This window comes from Colossoma macropomum, unplaced genomic scaffold (genome assembly GCF_904425465.1).
Source record: "Colossoma macropomum unplaced genomic scaffold, Colossoma_macropomum, whole genome shotgun sequence".
NCBI lineage: Eukaryota > Metazoa > Chordata > Actinopteri > Characiformes > Serrasalmidae > Colossoma > Colossoma macropomum.
The window spans coordinates 12,160,979-12,182,889 of record NW_023494802.1 but is presented as its reverse complement, the minus strand read 5'-3'; the positions used below and the strand labels follow the sequence as shown (position 1 = coordinate 12,182,889).

The window sequence follows — 21,911 nt, the reverse complement described above, 5'->3', positions numbered from 1 at the left end:
ACTCATACAGCAGCTGGGCTTCAGGCTGACTATTGATACATTGTAGGTACTCACTGAATATATTTTAAGCGAAATAATAAAAATAAAAAAATATAGTTAGTTATTGAACATAGATGTTACTGTTTTTAAGGGTGATTTTTGATATTCAGATACTGAATATTCAAAGCATGCAACATGGTGTTTGGGCCAGCCCTTATAGTATTTCTGTATGTATGTATATGGAGTTCTGCTGTTGGCCCAATTTCATGCAAATGTCAACTATCACTTTCATTTTTAACCTCCACCAGAAACTAGACTTCACTCTTTCTGATTGCTCAAGTCCGGCTGATGCGGTCTCTAAGAGAACGCTCTCGCCTGAGGAACTGAACAAGCAACTTGAAAAGCTTCTCCTGGAAGACATGGCTAGTGATGAACAAATCTTCGACTGGGTAGAGGTACGAGGCTTCCAAAGTAATGTCACACTGTACTGTGATGCTGAACTTGATCCATTAGTATTTCTTCATTAATTTGTGATCTCTCCATCTCAGGCAAACCTAGATGAATCAGAAATGAGTTCACCTCCCTTCCTCAGAGCTCTGATGACTGCTGTGTGCAAAGCAGCAGTAAAATGTAAGTGTTAGTCTGTTTGGTGTGAAAATGTAGCACATTTAAACATGCAGCATTGTTTTTAGCTCATGTTTTAAATTAAGCAAATGTTGAAGTATTTTCTCTGTTCTCTCATGAGTCTAAATGGATGGCTGTTCTGTATGTGTATGTGTATGTGTGCTGGTTGTGGGGAATTGTGTACAGCGGAGAAATCCTCTTGTAGAGTGGACACGGCCATTATTCAGAAGCGATTGCCTGTATTACACAAGTACCTTAACTCGGACACGGAGAGACAGTTGCAAGCACTTTATGCACTTCAAGCATTGATAGTAAAACTGGACCAGCCTCCTAGTGAGTACAAACCATGCTTTCTAATGCATGTCAAGTGTTACACATTCTAAAATTGGACTGTACTGAAAATCGCAAAAGCAAATGCACATTTATCACTTTTGTTGCTCTCATCAGACTTGCTCCGGATGTTCTTTGACTGTTTATATGATGAAGACGTGATCTCGGAGGACGCCTTCTACAAGTGGGAATCTAGCAAAGACCCAGCTGAGCAGCAAGGCAAGGGCGTGGCCATCAAGTCGGTGACGGCCTTCTTCACCTGGCTACGGGAGGCTGAGGAGGAGTCCGAGGACAATTGACGAGAGGGAAAAACGGACACATTTGCCAACATGTGCTGAAAGACAATAGTCGCTGACACAATAACTGCATCTTCTAAAACGAAACGTAATACAAGCAAACCTTATGCACCAATGGGAAGAATGGAGTGCGTCAGTGTGAATGGTACGGTTCACTGACATACAGCGACGTGATGACTTAAAATTGCTGGAGCACTAAAAAGAATACATGTATTATTTATAGTAATATTTCATTTAAGTTTTTAATTTTTTTGTTACTTTTTAAGAGAAAAGACTTAATACAATTATGTGCTACAAAGAAACAAAACTTTGAAAAAGTTCAGACTCTAATTTATGGGTTCTTTTTTTGTTTTGTTTTTGTTTTCTAAGAACTGCAAACAAAGGTGTATAACATTTTGCAGATGGTCAAGAGGCATTGGTGGATATAGAAATAAATAAATAATGTTAATAATTCTATTAATATAATAATGGTAACAGTTGTGAAAGAGCCTCCCTGACTTTCAGATTGTTCGGTTAAGGACAAAAACGCTTCATGGGGGGATTTAAAAACACAGTCAGGGTTCTAGAGAGGATTGACGTGGTCGTACGTCAGATGTTCAAGGTTATTTCAATAACCATACCAATTTTCCTTCTGCTTTAGCTTGCTCTATGTGGAAACATATAATCCGGCAGAACTATGCATTCAGGAGACTGCTGAGATTACAGTCAAAACAAGAACTTTGAATGGAATTAAATGAGCAAATGGCAACTTGTACAAAAACACTAAAGAGATGTTGCTGAACCTAAAGTGCTTGTAATTCTTCATACTGATAGAGCAAATTTAAAGCTTGTAAATAAATTAAAAACAAAAATGATACATGAAAAAACAAATCAAGGTGACTTGTCACTATTTCTACACCTTCAGTGGTCTCAGAACAGTATTTGTGCTGCTGGAATCCAATCGCAGTTGTCTCCCAGGCTAATTTACATGTAATATTACAATGTGAATATTGAATTCTCCCAAGTTTAAATTTTCTAAGAGTATGTTAATGACTAGTGAAAGGTATTATTGTTAGTGCCTACAGTGCAACAGTTCTTTTGTCTGAAGGGTTCACACAATGTAGACACTGTAGAGTATCATCTAGACCAGACCTGTCATAGGTTTGGTCCTCAGGCCTGTGAAGACATTCATTTTGGCCACCAAAAAGTTACTCAAACCCCACCCCTGCATCCACTGAGAGAACATACTTTTATACTATATATAACTTAGTAAACTTAGTAAAAATTTTTTTCTTTATTTTATTTTTTTTTTTTTATTTAGTAAAATAGTGTTATGTTGAAATATATATTTTTAAAATTCACCTTAAAACCCACCCAGCATTATTTGTAAACTATTTTGTAAACTGTTCTGTCTTTTTGGCGCTCGGTCCACCGCACACATTCCTATTTAGCCCCCACTGACAAAAGGTCTGGGCAACTCTAGGCAATCCATGCAAAATTAAACTACGAGGATCCAAACATTTGACATTTTGACAAAGTTTTATTTCTTCCAAATACAAAACCAATATCAGAAACTTTCTCTCAATAAATAGACATTTGATCGACTGTTGAATGTAAATTACAATAGTGGAACATGTTTTACGGCATTTACTAAGAATTTGAGTTTAGGTCACAGTTGTTTTTAGGATGTAAGAGGGACAAAATGCAGAAAACGAATGAATGTTGGCATATTAGAAATATAATAGATGGTCTCATCTTCAGACCATGAAAGACTTTTCTGACCTCGTTTTGAACGGTGTATGTTCTAATACTCTGGTAGGTTTGAGTAAAAAAAAAAAAAAGTTACCTTTTGAATTCTGAAACATTCCTCCACGGTACTGAACGGAAATGAGTTATGGGAATTCTGGCTGATCTTTGGGATAGACGGGAATGTTAGGCACATTGACAATGTAATTACTTTTCAGATGCACACCATCCTTTGTGTATTTAATAAATCAGGCTGGCGTTAAGAGGACAGTATCTAAGCAATGAACAAAAGCAGTTGCAGATGCATGCATCAAAATATCTTGTTCATTGTTTACTACCACATAATAGACAAGTTGGGCACATTTTATGCAAGGCTAAAGTTCCTTTTTCATAAAAAAGAACTTAATTCACTGAGATGAACACCTGAACTACAAATCTTGACACTGAAACAAAAATCAGTGAAATGCAAAATAATTCCAGTTCCAAAACAAAAGGAATTGTAAACCTGTTGCAACTACGCATCTTATTAAATCTTCCTGGTGTGAAGATTAGAACCATTTGTGGCCATAATTTAGTTGTCTAGCTACTTGTGCTTGTATTTTATCCAAGCAATTTCAAGCTGACTGTTCATCCATAGAGCCATGGCAAGGCTAACCAGGCCAAAGGATATTTCCATCCACATGCCTGTGAGAAGAATACAAGCCAAATCTCTTGGATTATTTGAGAAGCAGCCCTGGATCCTCTGGATTCATAGCCTTTATGGGATATGAAGTGAAATCAGTGCAGTTTGGGTATTTCCAGTCCTTTCCAGGTGATGTGCTACAGCCCATGGGAGAAGCTATGAGTCTTTGAGCATACTGATGCGGGCAAAGATTTTCAGTGCAGGCCCAAGTTTGATGTTCATGGTGCTCATGAGATGGTCTTCTTTCAGTAGCAGCAAAGCCTGGCCATCGATCTCCTGAGCACGGAACTCTTCAGCTATTTCCTGGCAGCCTAAGGGCAGAAAGAGAGGTTCTGGGTTAAAAACTTCACAGACCATTATGTTACATATAGCTTTGAGGATCAGTAATGATCCACAGTATGGAGCAAGTGGAATCAGGTGTGCTCCTGCCTGACTGGAATGAAAACGTGTAGCCAGACTGGCCATTTTATGGATAAGATCAGACATCCCTGCTCTAACCAATCACTACTCGTTTTAGTGCCTGCTGTGAGCATCCTGACTAACAAGGTTTTTGGGTGAATCAAGGCAAAACAAGATCCAACAAACAAATAACGCAGGCAAGTCTTAACACATCACAACACAGTTCACTCAAAGGTATACTGCATTATCATTGTAGCAGTATTTTTGTATTTGGTCCATTTCAAGCAGCCCTATTGCTGCCTTTAAGATGTTCATTTTCCATTGTTAGATTGATAACCGACTCCATTTAGGAATAGATTACTTGGATAAATTTGACTCCTTTTTTATTTTTCAAATATTGCAACATTTCTCAAATTTAAAATATTTCAATGTAACTTTTCCCAAATATCATTCAGTCCTTTTATGTTCTTTTTCTGTGACAAAGCAAATCTTAGACAAAGCAAACTCTACTGAAACATCATACGACTCCAAAGTGACAGTACGCAGCGCTGAAGTCTCAGCAGTGCCAAAGCCTACCTGGCAGAGAGCAGATAAACTCATACACATCCTCCACGTTCCATTTGGCAGGGTCACTGGGCAGGAAGTGCTGCGTGAGAAGAGGCAGCTCCCTGTTGTGGCTCTCTCCATGCTCTGACCCCCTCTCCCTGCGTAGTAGCCTCTGGGCTCCAGAGCTGGCCACAGACAGGGGCGAGGGAGGCTCTTCATAACTGGACATGTCTGAGCACTGGGTGGATTCTCCATGACTCAGGTGGGAGAGGCGTGTGGATGACACTGACCCCATTGTGCCTGTGTGAGTGCTGTGATTCTGGAAGACAGAAGGGACAAAGTGGGATCAAAATCAGGAAGGGGAAAACTGTACTGAGGAAAGTCAATGTGCTTGCTACACCTTACTTGTTTTTTGGCCTCTGAGCTAGTACTGTGCTGACTGTTATTGGAGGCTTTTTGTTTCTTGGGGTTCTCAGGAGTGGGCCGTCTTGGAAAAAGACCTATCCGCTTTGTGCATCCCACATTATACCTTTAAACGAAATACTTGCATGAGTTAACGACCAATAGCAAATACTCAAAACACCTGAATGGCATCTGGTTATCGTGTTTTACAAAGAACTATACTTCTTATATAATACCTCTTTGCACATACTGTAGAACAAAACCGCTTTGATCTTTTGAAGTTGTAAGCAAAGTCTACTTTCCCACACAGTTCGCAGGAGAGTGTCGGCTCCTCCTCCTGGTTCTTTAACTCTGTAGGGGGAAGTTCAAGTAAGAGTTTTTAACAATAAAAGAGAAAAACTGTTTTTGCTTGAGCTTAACCATGGCATTCTCAGCCAACCTTTGAAAGTCACATTTATTTAGAATAATCAAGTGGTTCGATATCCAGTCATATATGCCTCTACACACCTTGCTGTGATAGATCTTCCATCTCAGAGTCTGCTGTGTGAGAGTCATGAGCCTTTTTCTCCAGGTCTGAGTAGAACTGCTGCTGTTTCTGCTTCTTAAGGTTCTCAATCAACAATGATGGTCGTTCCACCTAGAATGAGTCAAGAGATGTTATACAGAAGACTGTAAATGCCCACTCACTGAGTTAAACTGCTATATTAGAGCCTTTTATGTATTCTCACAAGTTACACTTCTGTTGAAACTTCCATTAAAGATTTAGCAGTACAAATTTTAACTGTCCACTAGAGGGAAGTGTGTTTCTATAGATAAAAAGCTTTGGCTAAAAATAGGACTCGACTGACCCTACACCAACCCCAGACACAACACAAACATGCACAGACCTGCAGATTTTAGTCTCAATACTAAACAAACCCTATCAGCATCATGTCAGTCTCAATCCCAGTACCCAATATAACCGCAGCAGACACAGAATCTGAACTTACTAAGGATGTGTGAGTGGACTGTGCTATGAAGACAGAAAAGAGAGGCACTCACAGGGAAAGGCTCTGCTCCCTCCTGGATAACGAATCCCTCAATGACATGAGTGAGTATCTGGGGCTTAACAATTGCTTGGGGTGTTTTGCTCTCGCCATTTTGAGGAGTACTGCCGGTCACAGTGGGCGCACTGTTCCCATTGCCCGAGGTCATGGCTGGAGGGAAGCCCACACCTGGTTTAGCATTCACACACCGTGCAGCAGCTGGGCCTGTGGAGGGGACAGCATCCATCAGCGGGGACATTTCTCCACGGCTCAGATATAAAAAGGCTTTTCCCAACAGACTAGCCCAGTGAAAGCTGAAGTGACCATGTCTGGTTGCTGAAGTAAGTTATCGTCCAGCTCTAAGATATCCGCATCACACAAATCTGATCTAGAATGAAATGTGGACTATTTTTTTTACAGAATTGCCATCACATTCATCCCAAATACATCTGCAGACTGAGATGTTAGCCCAGCCACACTCACTCGATCCAGCGTTAGTTCCTCAGAGCAACTTCGAGTCCTCACATCCACAACAATGTGCCTAACTAACCTAGGTCTATTATATCGACCAGTTATAACCGCTGAGATTAAAGTTAAGCTACTACAGAGATATAAAAAAGTACCCTTATGTTTTATTTTTTTAACAGCGAAGTATCCGCAAGTTCAGCAGTCTCAGTCGCAGCAGCGCTTCCTCGTTTTAATGTGTTTACGCCGAGAGCGCTCGCGCCTCGACTGTAAACAAGGCTAATATATCTACGAAACGAGCCGCTCGCCGTTAGCTAACTTAGCTACCGTCTCGCCTCCTCGTTTCCCGTCAAGCTGGGGGGCGAAAAGAAGTTCGTAACTTTATCCGTTTGACCGAAGTTTTATCCGAAGGCTCACTCACGTACCGCGGGGACCTCACAATAGTCGGCAGCGGGCAGAAGAAGAAGAAGCACACGCCTTTGTTCCGCTCGGCGACTCCTCCGCTCAGCTCGGGGTCCTTCCTCGCACTTTCCAGCGCCAAAACACGCTCAGGCGGAGCGGACAGAGCTACACGAAAACCCCGAAAAGTATCCCGGAACTCCGTACCGGTCCACGGAGCTCCTGTGTTCGCCTGGCACGCGAAGCAGCCCGAGCCGAAGAGAAAACTTTCAGGGAGATTCGGGTTCGGCGGAAAGCGGAGCGGAGCGGTACGTGCGAGCGACAGCGTGAGGCGCGCGCGCGCTCCGTTAATCCTCTTTGTACGGGGGAACTGAAAAGGAAACAGCGCGCAGTCGCGAGCGTCCCCGCACTTGGAATTCCATCCAATGGAAACGCAGGTTTACAGCCGAGCTCTTCTGTGATTGGTCGAAGCGACTTCAGCGGCTCCATGACAAAAACACGCAGAGCCAAGGGGGAGAAAAGCACACGCACACATTAAAAAGGCGTCTGTCTGGTTAGAGATCAGGCGAATTGTGCTCGAGTTGGAAGATGTAATGTTTGACTTCAGTTTATGCTCCCAGATTAAAACCCTCAAATATTCTGGAAATGATCAAAAGCGAATAATCTGTAGCCACGTGATTGCTAACTCACAACTGCTTTAACCAAAGCCTGTTAAATCCCTGTCCCCAATTCAACCCTTGGACCTGTAAGCCTCGGTTAACAGTGGAGTCACTCTGAATGCTGTATCTCGCTGTGAATTTATATGACTTCAGTTTGTGCAGCAAAAGTAAATAATCCGTAGCCATTTGGCGATGACAAGTCAACTGTTATGGCAACAGAAAAGTCTGCAAACACAGCAGAGTAATCAAACCTTAAAGGAGAGTTGCATTGATTTTTCAAAATGTCTGTATAATTCAGTCATTGAGGTGCAAACAATGCAGAGAGGTTTAAAGCGAAATGACTCATTATAGAGAAACTTGCCAACTTAGATTTCTCAGTGATGGAGATAGGAACCAAGGGTCGCAATGTCTACAACGCAAATAAAGCCTTTTTATTTATTATCCAAAAACCTTAGTGAACCTACATGTCTTCTGAGTTTTTATATGCAATATTTTTCTTTTGGGGACTATTTTGCCTTATAACATCCTGTGTGTGCTCCTCCACTATGAATGACTTTATCTTATTTAAAACTATATCTTAATTTAGGCACCAAGCAGAGCATTCTCAGCCATTTTTAATAAATTTAAAAATGTCTTTTAAAGGTGTTAAAAATCTCAGATGTCTGGTTCCTATCACCACCACTGTAAACAATTCTGACTCAGTAAGTTTCTTTAGCATGGGGCATTAATATCAAACCACTTTAAGTGACTTTGTTTACATCTAAATGATTTAATTGTACAGAATTTTTGAAAAATCAGTGGAATTCCCCTGTAGTCTAAATCATAACTCTTAAAGCCTGACATTGACTACAGTCGAACTGCCAAGTTTTGCACCAGAGCTCCCAGGCAAATGCAGCTAAAAAGTAACAGAAGTCTATTACTCCCCAAAATCTTTTTGCCATGTAGCCAAGTGACAAACTAAAGAAACAATCTTCAGGCACCCAACATGCCTCGGCTGATCGACTATATTTGGGGTAAGAATGTAATAATGTAAATTAGATTTTAACCCAAGTTCATTGGCCAAACTACAGATCTACTGTATCAGTCAACTATAAACACTGCTCTCTTTAACTGTACACAATATTGACTGAAAAAGGTTATCAGATCATCTATTATCCACTCTAAGAATAGGCCAGAAGCAAATGTTTTGATAAAGGGGGTCTTGGGTTCCACAAAGAGACAAAGAGAAAGCAAGAGTGACACAGTATATGTAAGGAAACTCTATCCAGCAGGAGATATGAAAGGCTACTCAATCCCACACTTAGCAGGTGGGAGTCGAAACAGCATAGCTTGAGTTCAGTCAGATAAAGTCACCTTTATGTGATGCTGCTTTACCTTCGGTAACCCTGGATCTTTACATTTAATCATTATTGTATTAATTTGGCTTAATTGGTCTTAATTTGGCATCTTATGGAATACACTTTCTGTTTAGTATGCAAGGTGCACAAGAGTTTTTATGTCATCTTTCAAATTTAAGCTTTAGTAATGATAAAGCCATATTCTGAGAATTATATTTGTATTTATATTTTTCCAACAACCAGCTTGTTAATTTATTCTTTATCTGCTCGAAACCTGAACTTGACCCCCTTAGACTTAAATCCTTTGTTTCACTATGTAGCCATAGCAGCCTTGCTTATGGAAATATCCAGCATGTTTTCTTTCTGACGTGCTGCCAAGAATACAAAAATAAGATTTATCATACATCCATACATACAGAGAAGCAAAGGCAAAAAGGAACAGGCTTTAAGTGACAAAAACAAAGCAATATTATAAAGGCATATATCAATCCCTCACAAAGAGTTAGCTGCTCTGACCCATGCATTTCAGGCCAGCTTGACATGATTTATGGTTTCAATGGTTTAATTGAGCTCACAACAAAACCTCTCCAGACTGTGCCCTAAAAATGCATTTAGTACCCATTGCTTTCATAAAAGAGTAATTGATCATCATTCATAATTGAATGTCTGAGTGGATAGGCCTCAGCCACACCTGCCAGACAGCTAGAGTGTGTCCACCTTTATTCCTCTAGCCCACTGGGAATAACAAAGCTGCGCCCCTCGCCTCTAATTATGGCAAAAGCTGTCACATTCTAGCAAGTGCCTGGACCGGACAATAGACACTGGGGCGTGACAGATCTACTCTTCCGCTTGAGGGGAGAGATAAAGTGGGGATAGCCTTTGTGTTTCGGCTGGCAAGCCTACAGATGGCAGTGACACAGTGGCCACTGTGCTCCTGGCCATTTAGACTAAGCTTGGCAGTCGGACAGAAGTTTGGGCCTGGTGTTTAGGCTGGAATTGTGCTTTAATCGAAATTAAGGCCTTTAAAAAATGGTCCATGTTTATCATAAAAACGTGATGAAATTATTGTATTTTTGAACTACATTGTCTGTTCATATAGGGAATCTTTTAAGCATCACTTCCTTGTCAGTAAATAATCTCTACTAATCATGTTCAGACAAAGTTGCAAGCAGTCTAACTCACAAAGATGAAACTAAGCAGTAACTGAGAAAATGGTGGTACCTTCTGAGTGCTCTGTCTGACTGTGGTCAGATTGGCATTGTTCTGTCCTGGCTGGCTCTTGTGTGGGTAAGGACAGAAGCTGTTGTTCACCTTGGACAGGGCAGTCTTCTGTGGCTGCTGGAAGAGGATTCTTATCCTCAGCATCATCCTGCGCAGCCGTAGCAGTCTGAAAATCGGCATCAGAAAAGGACAAGATCAAAGAGGAGGACCATTCATGGTGGAGAGGTACAGGTGGGGTGTTTTGAGGCACCCCAAAGAAAACCTATTGTTTCAGATTTGCAACTATTTTACCATTATTAACATTACATATGAAAACTCATTAGGTTCACTGGTTTTTTGTAAAGTAAACTAAAGGCTATATTTGCACAGTAGACATCACGACCCCTGGTTCCTATCACCATCACTGTAAAGAAATCTGAGTCAGTAAGTTTCTCTACAGTGAACCATTTCACATCAAACCACTTTGAATGACTTTGTTTATATCTCTGTGATTAATTATGCAGATTTTTCAGTTTTAGTGTGCATTAATGTAAAGCAATCTTAGCAAGAATCAACTACTCTTACTAGTCCATTCTATAGGAAGCTACACCCAATTTGAAGAACAGCTGATGTAAGAGTTATGAGATTTTGACATGACAGCAACAACATATGTTTTATCTTCGCTTACTTGGGCTGGTGGCGGCTGAAACTGGAGACTGACGGTTGCTATCTGCACCTGTTTGGCTTTGACGGAGTTCAGCAAGGGAGGCTGCCCGTTGTGGGCCAGCACCTGAGGAGTCACAGTGGAGTGGAAGACAGTGGCCTGCTGGCAGGGAGCTGGTGCTTTGGGCAGCACAGAGATTGCACAGTGCTGGCCTGCCAGGGCGGGCTGTATGGCCACGGTCTGCACGGTTTGGGCTTGGGGCTGAAGGCAGGGCTGGATGGAGCCTGGCTGTAAGAGCTGGGCTTGGCTTCTCTGAGACAACTGGGACTGTTGCTGGATCACAAACTGCTGCTTGTGTTGCTGGAGTAGCTGGTGGGTCTGGATTTGTGTGTATGCTGAAACAAACAGAGGCATTGTACGTGAGCATTCTTATTAAATGGATGTCATGTTTTCAATTTAAAATTCATGAAGTTATCATATTTCACACAAGCTAAATGCTACTGAACAGTGTCAAAACAAAGTGCAACTGTTTTAGGTCACAGTACACAGACATAAATGGGAAAATGGTAGCACACTGTTGGCAGCTCTAAAATTACAATAGATTATTAATTGAATAATGCTGTAGTCAAAAGAAAACCTTGTATCTCCATTTATGATGTTTTTCAGTTTTTGATGTAATTTGAAAATGCCTGTTACCCTTTACATTGTATTTAAATTTCATGATGAATGGACTAAAAGAAATGACCTAAAATGACTTGAAAAAAAGTCTGGTTCCATTGACTTACATTAAAAGTAAAGTAGGTTTTTTCCTTCTCCTGTAAAATTACCATTTTTGAGATATGAGGTTTTCTTCCAACAGCAATGATATGCAATGTGTAGCTCAGTACACTGAATACATGAGAAATCGGATGTGGGAAAATAAACACGTGGCTGACTCATCTGAGTAATGAATTCAGGGAGCTAATAAGGAAAACTGCTAGATCGGACTACTGTGACATGTCACTGGCTGATTGCTCTGCAGTATCTCTCAATAGGTTCCAGCTTGTTCAGAATGTGAAAGCCTGTGTGCTTACGCAAGAAGAAACTTTGGGTGTTACTCTGGTCTTTTTCAGTTTACTCTGGCTTCCTGTGAACATTGACTACAAGGTCTTCTTATGACATTTAAAGCTTTGGCCGAGCTCCAGCATATCTTACTGATCCGCTGAAGCATTATAGCCCATCCAGACCAGCTGAGGAAGGCCTAGGACCACTTACAGCTCAGTTGGTGGAAGATCATTTTCTTATATAGCTCCTAAACTCTGGAGCAGCATTGCAGAGAATATTAGAAATGCAAGCAGTTTTTAAACCCAGATTAAAACAGATTTGCTTATGGCAGCATACACAAGTACTGTGGCTCATTTTCGCCTGTTTTTTGTAACTGTGCTGCTATTTCATTTAGTCCATTGTGTTTTCCCACTCAGTGTTTTACTTATACACTGTGTAAATCACTTTTGTAACTGAGATTTTGTAACTGAAATAAAAAAAGCTATATAGGTAAAAATTTATTATTATTATTAATGTGTGTTGGCAGTTAGCTTTGAGTTTCCAGTCAATATAAAATGACTACTGCCTCCAAACCAATAGCACTAAGCTGTCAAACTACAAGAGCCAACATTATGCTGGTAATCAAAAGCTGTTTTTGCTGCTGTTGGTAAACAGCTGGCATTGACACAAGTGTGACAGGTGAACCTCAAATTACCTCTGAGGTTACTAACCAAGAGCATTTTAGAACACCTTAGAGCCTTCTAGAAGGCGAGGTTTTGTTGTGGTAGTGATGTTCAAAGTGCTCTATTGTTGCAGCACCAAACACCAGCTAACCAGTTGCAGCAGTTCCTGCTTGAGGTTTTACCAGAAGGCAAAAGGGCAAAGCTGTCTAATGCCATAAAACGACGTGTTCTTGGCACCCTCTTTGACTTCAAGCAATGTAAATCCGTCTCAGCAAGAAAAATAAAGCCTTTTGTTGTTTTTCTAAGATGGTAGCATCTGACCTGGCTAGTGAAAGTCCTCAGTGTGCCGAGGCTGAGCATTTGGTGCTGTGTTCTAAACCTGATGCCTGTGGGATCCCCTGAGGAGGTGGTTTCGTTGTTCTAGCAACTCAGCAGTGCTGGCTATAGGTTAATGGGTTCGTTTGGCATAGTTTAGTTCTCAACTCCAGCACTGTCAACTTTTAGAAGCATACAGCCTATCTCTCTCATCTCTGGTCATCGTGAAGCGGCAGGGATGACTAAATCAGAGAGAACCGCATTACCACTTCTGCTCTGCAGTCATGCTCCGTTAGACTTTGTTGTGGTATATGAATGGAATGTTAACCTTCCCATTTCCGAATAACCTTGAGTGATAAATCTGTGGAGTGAAGTCATGCCTGAAACCATATTTTAGTGCCGTTTTCAGTTTTCCATCTTCTTAATGAAAGATTTAATGGATACCTTTGCCATTGACTGAAGGGTCTTCTAATAAGAAAAAAAAGATATGCAGTGAAAGCACAAACAAAAAGCTTACTTTCATGTGCAAGTAGGTGAGACTTAGCCTCTATAATTTGATGGTTGATTGTGCTGTACCTTCCAAACTTTGATATAGGATACTCATATTTGTCTGCTACAAATAAATAGTGTAGAAATCTACTGCATACTTATTAAATGAGCAAGACTGTGTCAAAAACAGAGTTCTGTTGTTACAACCTGCCCCACTACTAGGGTAGATTGTAACAGTAGGTGAAGATTTTTTGTAAAGGACACTTTAATTACTTTCTCTATATTTTTCTTAAAATTCAAAGCAAGAGACAAACAGGAAAAACACTGATACGGAAGCTGTAAGTCTATACCAAAATATAGACTAGGAGCTTCATACTGTGTATGTTTGTGTTAGTTCAAGAAAGAAGGCAGCAGCATATAATGTGGTAAAAAGTCAAATCTTTCTTGACAGTTAAAGTTTGACAGGGTTCACAGGAATATATGAGTATTGTTCTTTGGTCAGTGCCTCTATGTTACATTGTGTGTTATAACCTTCACTGTCCTGGTCAGTCCTGAAACTGGCAGATTTTTTTTAAGCATGTATATATTGTGCAACAGTTTTAGGCATTCAAGAAACTTAGAATTACAAAGTGATTTTTGTGGTCAGTAAACACTTATTTACTTAGAAAAACATTAATAATAGAATAAATACAAATAAGAGTACAACAAGTAGCTGATTTTACATCGCTAACATGTCCATTCAACCCTTTCCAGACCTCTCCTTCAGGAAGCCCAGTATTATTTGTAGTTATCTTCCAGTTCTTGGTTTGGCTAATTAATACTTCTAATATGTTAAATCAAATATGCTGCTAATGGAACTGAACCAAAAATTTGTTCTTTAAACACACAAAACATCAACTACTTTTTTGAAAATAACACGTTCACTTCTAGGAATATAGTAATGCTTCATGGCAGACACTCTACCCACACCAACAACCTCTTAGCCCAGCACAGAACAGCACATGTATCACATGGACACATCCCAACTACCATCAACAACTTAAACAACATCGCAACAGCACATATTTACCAGTTCTTTCTGGAAGCGTGGTGCCTCCCAAGAGCCTCTCCGCACACCCATTTGTATGGAGACACCCCCCCGCCTCTAGTATTACTTTTTACAGTATTCGTTTATTTGCATTCATTCTAATGTTACATGGTGTTTTTACATGCAAAAACACCTACTGAAAAGATTTTTAACAATGTGCTTTTATACAGCTCAATATGTTGGAAACTTGCTTACATCAAATTAAACTAGATTAAGTTTAACTGCTGATTAAGACAATACCAATTAGTACAGTTAACCTCTATTAATACAAGTGCTGACCAAGCTATAGTCCAGACATGAAATTGTACCTAAATTCTACCTCAAAATTAAATTTTTGTTTCATAAGCATGTCACTGTTTCACACAAAGTCTTTAAATGTCTCCGGTCAGCTCAGCAGCATGGTGTGTATTGACAGTAATGATGTCACCCATGTAGCTTATTTTGGACTGGTGAAACTTAAGTCTTACAACCTTCTCCACCCTCCCCTATTTATAACCTCTTTCTTTGTTGCATGTGTTCAAAGACACCCACAGATAAATATATAAATTAAAAGAAACAGGTCTTGGTTTCCATTCTCTTTCCATTCAGTCATTTACACTGGATGGAGGTCTGAAAGGCCTCTACAGAGCCACTGGGAGTGTGTTTATGCTCAAACCTCATGAGCATGTAGTGCCACACTGTGCACAATGCAAACATTACTCTGATACGCACATTTGATAGCCTGCCAAGTTCAAAGCATTTGCTGAATATCACGGCCTCAGATGTGAGGCTTTCTTTGGACCTGGTGGTCTCAGGTTTAAGTTGCATTCATGTTAATAAATAATGAATTCCTGCTCTTTAGGCTCCCAGTCATGTTAAACGCAGCCCTTCATTGAAAAAAAATGTCTGTAAGACTTCCTGGCTTTGAGGAAAGAGAGCGGAGAACAGCATGTAGTGTTTCTCTATGAGTTACGCTTCAGGGACGACGGAAACAGTAGCAGTACAAAGAAGGTCGACAGCAGTTTCAGTTTACTTTAAGAATTACTCAGACTCCCTTTACAGTAAAGTGGAATTGTACAAAAGCACATAACAGTTCTGCATATATGAAGTGTAATCCGTGATACTTCATAGAAGGTCAGCCAATAGGTCAAAACAAGGCTTCTGTTCTCACATTATGTCATATATATAAATTATATATAAAAATCATATATGTAAAGAAAATTCATGGGTGTTTCTGTCCATCGTTCCACTGTGAGAGAACAGCTCAGCGCTAAAGGATGTGTAGAGGATGTGTAGCTTTCAAGAAGATGTTACTGAGAAAAGGAAATAAAGAAAAAGAGCAATAGGCCAGACCTCAAAATCCTTGAATGTGCTTGGGATTACTTGCATTGTGATTTGGGATTACATCTAAGACTGAACTTTAGAGGTGTGGAAAAATATCCCAGCAGATTTTTCTTTGAAAAACTGAAAGCCTCCTGAAAAGAATGGAAGCTGTAATAAAGATTAAGATCGGACACATTAAAAACTGAAAAATATGACATTATATTTAGTTGCTGAGGCTTCTGTGTAATTCTCTGTTAAATATATGATTTGTATTTTTTTTCTGACACTAATTGTTGAATAATTATTAAGTCACTAAAGGCTGTTTTGACTGGAAAATAAATAAATGAAGTCTCTGACTTTTGCACAGTCCTGTATATCACAGTATCTGATGATTTGTATTAATAAAGTTAATGACCCTATGAGTATTACTCTACACAAGACCTGATATAGGCTAGCTTCTCACCTCTCACTGTTTCTGTATTATTCACTGTATTCTTTTCTACTAAAATTAAATCAAATGGGGCCTTATGCAATATTGTAAATTGCCACTGCCCAAAAACAAACAAAAAACAAGTATCTCCATTTTTTCTGCATTTCAAAAGAAAATTGCTACATACTAATGTTACAGTGAAGAACTATGCTTTTTATTTAGTTTTTATATATTGTGAACTATTCTTCCAAATCAGTCTGAAGCTCTATGCATTGTGTTTTTGTTATCTATCAACACCACTGAAACTAAAACAGTACAGTTATAGTATACCAGTATATCACCCAGCACCATACATAACACGGGAGATTGGGGCTTCACCCAACCCCCTTTACAGGTTCACTGGAGTTGCCCTTAGATCTAGTTGTAGGGAGTCAGCACAGAAAACGTCTGGTCCTGCTTAGGCTTTTCTCCAATCATGGTCCAAATGCTATATTGAGGTCCGTGCTTCTGGCTATGCGCTTTTCAAGTTCTAATGAGTTCCTCATGAAGAAAATATAGGTTGTACGAGAGGCATTTTTTCTCTGCACACTTCCCTGTAGATTCACAGTGCTAGTCCTTCTGAAGGGCCGTCCTCTCTAAATTTAGTAAATTTAGCATATATGCCAAGTTACTATAATAACAGATCCCTTTTAGAACTGCTGTGCTCCAGGAAGAAGCTGGCCAGAGGACAGCACTAAGAGTGCAGTAAGAGTCAAGCCGCTGTTATTGTAACGCTAGCTCACAGTTCCTGGTGGTTGACTCAGTCACAAGGAGTGAAGCTCTATATAAAGATTGATGTTGTGGCTATTAGGTATCAAGTCTGTTTGGGTTCCAGTGGTTCCACTGGCTTCTTATATAGTTGCTTAGGTTATTGATTTCCTAAAGCTCTCTGTCAGGTTTCTACTACAGGAAATGTGTCAGCCTGATCTGATACTTGCCACCCGATCCGAAACCCTCACCCACAAATAACACGCCAGCACTGCTTGTGGCTCCCATTTGACTTGTTTGGTGCAGTGTAATGAAGGCCTGGCTTGTCTTGAGGGCAGCTCATTTCTATTAATATGACTGTGATGGATGATGTGTCAGGAATATAATGGGCCAGGCAGAAGGATGAAGGAAATAAGCATGTGAGATATCCAGATACATACAGGTGTCAGACTTTAACTCTATTTCTTTTGGCTTCTCTTGCTGTCAAGATTTGATTAAAGTTGCCACATTATTAGGACTATGACTGTATATATCAATGCTGTCAGAACAAAACCACTTTAAAGCTTTAACAGGGAATTCCACCATTTTCTTACATGTATGGATAATTAAATTGGTAAGATGTAAACAAAGTGGTTTAATGTGAAATGCACCGTTCTAGAGAAACTTGGCGAGTCAGTGGTGGTTAACCTAAAATACACACACACACATCATCTAAACCACTTATCCTTCTGGTTTAACCTAAAATATACTTTATATATTTTTAAAATCCATTCATGGTGAAGAGGTACATGCAGGGCAATATCAGGAAAAATAGCACCTGATTAAAAAATATTTTACCATTTTCATCATTAAATATAAAAGTTCATGACACATGCAGGTTCACTGGTTGTTTTGGATAGTAATTAAAATAGCTATGTTTGCATTTTAGACATCATGACCCCTGATTACTATCACCACCACTACAAAGAAATCCATGTATTAAAGTTTATCAACTATGAATCATTTCATGTCTAACATCTCTGAGTGACTTTGTTTACATCTCAATTATTACATTTTGAGTAATATATTTTGGAATTCACTTTTAATTTTATAGGAGAAGGAAAAAAGTATTCTTACAATAAAAGAATGTATTCCATGTAGCATTCTGGAGCATTTGTATTGATCCACTCAACATATTTATAATAATTATCGTGATATAATTATAATAAATTACTGCATTATACACTGAACTTCCAGTCTATGTGCACCAACTATTCATCTTTAGGGCCATTATGTGAATGAAGAGCGCAACTCAGGATAATGTATGTTTATATATATACATATATATATATATATATATATATATATATATATATATATATATATATATATATATAATGTATATACATACACATACCTGTGCTGTTATTATCCTGAGAATATATATATATATATATATATATATATATATATATATATATATTCTCTGCTGCTGCACAGTTTGTGTTGGTCATCCTCTAGTCCTTCATCAGAGGTCACAGGACACTGTTGGCAGGATATTTTTGGTTGGTGGACTATTCTCAGTCCAGCAGTGACACTGAGGTGTTTAAAAACTCCGGCAGCACTGCTGCGTCTGATCCACTCACACCAGCACAACACACGCTAACATGTCACTACAGTGCTGAGAATGATCCACCACCCAAATAATATCTGCTTTGTGGTGGTCCTGTGGGGGTCCTGACCATTGAAGAACAGGGTAAAATGGGGCTAACAAAGTATGCAGTAACTGAATAACTACCCATCCTATATAATAAATGGAGCTAATAAAATGGACACAACCTTGTAGAAACAAGGAGGTGGTTCTAATGAAGTGGCCGGTTGGCATATATTCATTTAACGTGACATTCTGTTCATGCAGCTCTTTTGTGGCCATTCAGTAACATGAAGGCCAGCCACAGAAAAGAAAATGTAAAGTATCTTGAGGTACATATTTGCAAATATTACATCACTACTCACCCCCCATACTGTAAATACATGGCAGGGAGGTAATTCTCTCTAAACAAACAGAGGGAATACATGCACATTTTGCAGTGCAGGCCATAGACTTATTAAAGTGTTTCCCTCATTTAAATAAAATGCAAAGAAATTTGGCAACAATTTGATTTGATTTTGATTTATTCTTATTATGCTAACTATAGGAAAAGAGGACAAGGTTGAGGCGTCCTCTAAAAGAATGTCGGTGACAGGACTCATACTGCTCTCCTACACTCACACAGAGCTCAGCGTGCTGAGAACACAGCGAATGACACATACACATACACACACACACACACACACACACACACACACTCCACAGTCACATATGCTGCGGCTTTTGTGTTAAAGAAACAGAGAGCGGGTGTCAAAACTCATTCAGGAGTGAGGTTTATATAAAAAGAAAAAATCCAACTCAGAATCCAGTCTCAGAAAGTTATCTTAGAAAGGAATGTAGAGTCAAGGTCACACACTGCATTGGGTTCCACACCAGATACAGCTCATGCAGCGTGCACACATTCAGAGGCTTCTCCTTTCCAAATGGCATGTGGAGGGAGGGCTGAGCATAAGGCTCTGCATCTGTCTCTGCTGTAAACGATATCCTACGACTGAGAGCTGACAGAGCATCTCTCTCTCTCTCTCTCTCTCTCTCTCTCTCTCTCTCTCTCTCTCTCTCTCTCTCTCTCTTTCTCTCTCTCTCTCTTTCTTTCTCTTTGTTCTGTTCTTTCTCTCCTCTCTTCCATTATTTCTCCCTCTCTCTCTTTGACTTTCTCTTTGTCTCCCCCACTCTTTCTTTCTTTCTTTTTCTTCATACTCTACTTCCCTCCTCCCTCTTTCTCTATTGCTCCCCTCTCTTTCTGTCTCTTACATTTCCATTCTTTCTCCTCTTGCTCTTCTATTATCTCTCTCTCTCTCTCTCCCATTCTCTCTCTCGCGCTCTCTCTCTTCCTCCCTTTTCTCCCTTTTCTCTTATTCTTTTTTTATACTCTCCCTCCATCCTCCCCCTCTTTTTCTCTCTCCTTTTCTTTCTTCCCTTTCTCTTCTATTATTTCTCTCTCTCTCTCTTTCTCTCTCTCTTCCATTCTCTCTCTTGCGCGCTCTCTCTTTCTCTCTCTCTCTCTTCCTCCCTTTTCTCTGGCACATGCTTTCTCTCTTTCTTTTTTCATACTCTCCCTCCATCCTCCGTCTCTTTCTCTATTGCTTCCCTCTTTCTCTCTCTCTTTCCCTTTCTTTCTCTTTGTTCCAGTCTTTCTCTCCTTTCTTCCATTATTTCTCCCTCTCTCTCTCTTTCTTTCTTTCTGTCTCTTCATACTCTCCTTCCCTCCTCCCTCTCTTTCTCTATTGCTTCCCCTCTCTTTCTCTCTCTCACTTCCATTCTTTCTTCCCTTTCTCTTCTATTATTTTTCTCTCTCTCTCCTTCCCTCCTCCCTCTTTCTCTGTTGATTCCCTTCTTTCTCTCTCTCTCTTTCTTTCTGTCCTCCTTTCTCTGTCACAGTTCTCTCTCTTTATTTATACTTTCCTTCATGCCTTATTCTCTTTCTCTATTACTTCCCCTCTCTTTCTCTCTCCCCTTTCTGTCACACTCTTTCTTTCGTTCTCATTTTTTCTCTTTCTTCTCTCCTTCTCTCTCCTTTCCTTCTTTCTCTATCCATCCCCCTTTCTCTCTCTCCTTTGCTTTGTTTCTCTCTCCCTCTCTCTTCCTCTTATTTCTCTTTCTCTGTCTCCTCCTCTTCCCCCCTTTTCTCTCTCACTTTGTTTGTTTGTTTCTTTCTTTCTGTCTTTCTTTATCTACTCCTCTCTTTCTTCCCCTCTCTTGCTCTCTCTCTCTCCTTCCTTCACTTCTTTATCATTCTCTATTGATTCCTCTATCTCTCTTCTCTGTTTTTCTTCATACTCTCCTTCTCTCTTTTCTCTTTTTCTCTATTGTTTCCATCTCCCTCTCTCTCTCTCTTTCTCTCATTCCCAAAGCAGGTGTGCTGTCTTCAACTGAAAGCTATTGCTGCCCACCATGCCAACCCAGCCGTCACTCCATAGCAGAAGGCCAGCTGCTGCTCTCACTCTTATCTATCTCTTCCTCTCTCTCTCTCTCTCTCTCTCTCTCTCTCTGTCTCATTCACATGCTTTCTTCTACTGTCACACATACCTAGATATCTAAAATATAAATAAACATATAAATGATTTTTTCAAGAGAGACAGAGAGGATCAGATCCAGTAACCCTTAAATGAATGAGTATTTCACCAGTGCTTCATGCCTTGGATCATTAGTAAAACAGTCTTATATCTAACAGATAGTGGTTCACAAACCGCCACGGTGGTATAAAACTGACAACAAAAAACAGGCGATGGATGAGGTACATGGGAGAGATGAGGTCACAAACCATTAGTGACCCGAAGTACGCACTTAAGGGTTAAATGGGTGGAATACTCTCAATGTTAATTCTTCAAGAACAATACAGTTCCGTCTCTTTGATGACTGTGAATTCAAGAGTCTCCAGCAGATTTACCCCTCTCCCCTGTACCATGTACTGTAACTCCTGCCAAATTAGTTAAACAAGACCTCTTGTTAAGATCTCTTACCAGTGTTAATGAGGGGATGGCTGGTCACTGTGGTCATATTGTGGCTCACACTGACCATACGTGCGCCAACATCATTGGCACTCTCATTCGTCTTCCCTGGCTCTGAGGGAGCGTCTGCGGGGCTGGCCTTTGCTCCTGCTGCTGTGGGGCCCTGTTGTCCTGGGAGGCTGGAGCTCTTTAGCTGTGGCCCTGGTTGGCTGGGCAGTGTGAGCTGATTTGCACCTCCAGCGCTTGGCTTCAAACCAAGACCCTGCAGCTGAGGCTGAGTGGAGGAGGAGACCACTGCCCCCTGCTGGCCATGCAGCACCAGGCCCTGCATCTGTGAGATTTCAAAACAAATTTGTGCGTGTGAGGACTCCCATGATTACTCAATTACTAAATTTTAAAACATGAATTGATTAAAATGTACATTCTCAATGAAGCTGCAATGATTAGTTGGCAATTTCCATGATTATAATGCATAATTTAAATTCTCCTGCATGTATTTTTTCCACATAGCATTTTCATACATTT

General features: G+C 40.1%; 2 protein-coding genes across 7 annotated transcripts in view; one reads left to right on the top strand and one right to left on the bottom strand.

Annotated features, from left to right (window-relative positions):
- Window positions 1-2,450, top strand: part of eif4g3b (eukaryotic translation initiation factor 4 gamma, 3b) — a 34,539-nt gene extending 32,089 nt beyond the window's left edge. For all 4 annotated transcript variants that reach the window (XM_036592510.1, XM_036592511.1, XM_036592514.1 and 1 more), the window contains 4 exons: window positions 288-434; window positions 528-609; window positions 790-936; window positions 1,051-2,450. In XM_036592510.1, the coding sequence (XP_036448403.1) occupies window positions 288-434; window positions 528-609; window positions 790-936; window positions 1,051-1,232 (558 nt within the window). In that variant the 3' untranslated portion in view covers window positions 1,233-2,450. The remainder of the gene's footprint in view (window positions 1-287; window positions 435-527; window positions 610-789; window positions 937-1,050) is intronic.
- A 278-nt stretch (window positions 2,451-2,728) lies between these two features.
- Window positions 2,729-21,911, bottom strand: part of phc2a (polyhomeotic homolog 2a (Drosophila)) — a 52,225-nt gene continuing 33,042 nt past the window's right edge. Inside the window, exons 7-15 of one of the 3 annotated variants that reach the window (XM_036592509.1) lie at window positions 21,399-21,717; window positions 10,757-11,127; window positions 10,090-10,255; window positions 6,025-6,233; window positions 5,491-5,620; window positions 5,220-5,334; window positions 4,987-5,110; window positions 4,612-4,900; window positions 2,729-3,947 (exon numbers count right to left, since the gene is read on the bottom strand). In XM_036592509.1, coding sequence (XP_036448402.1) covers window positions 3,793-3,947; window positions 4,612-4,900; window positions 4,987-5,110; window positions 5,220-5,334; window positions 5,491-5,620; window positions 6,025-6,233; window positions 10,090-10,255; window positions 10,757-11,127; window positions 21,399-21,717 — 1,878 coding nt within the window. In that variant the 3' untranslated portion in view covers window positions 2,729-3,792. Of the gene's footprint in view, window positions 3,948-4,611; window positions 4,901-4,986; window positions 5,111-5,219; window positions 5,335-5,490; window positions 5,621-6,024; window positions 6,234-6,491; window positions 7,213-10,089; window positions 10,256-10,756; window positions 11,128-21,398; window positions 21,718-21,911 lie in introns of those variants that run through there. The other 2 variants (XM_036592508.1, XM_036592507.1) reach the window with 2 other exon arrangements.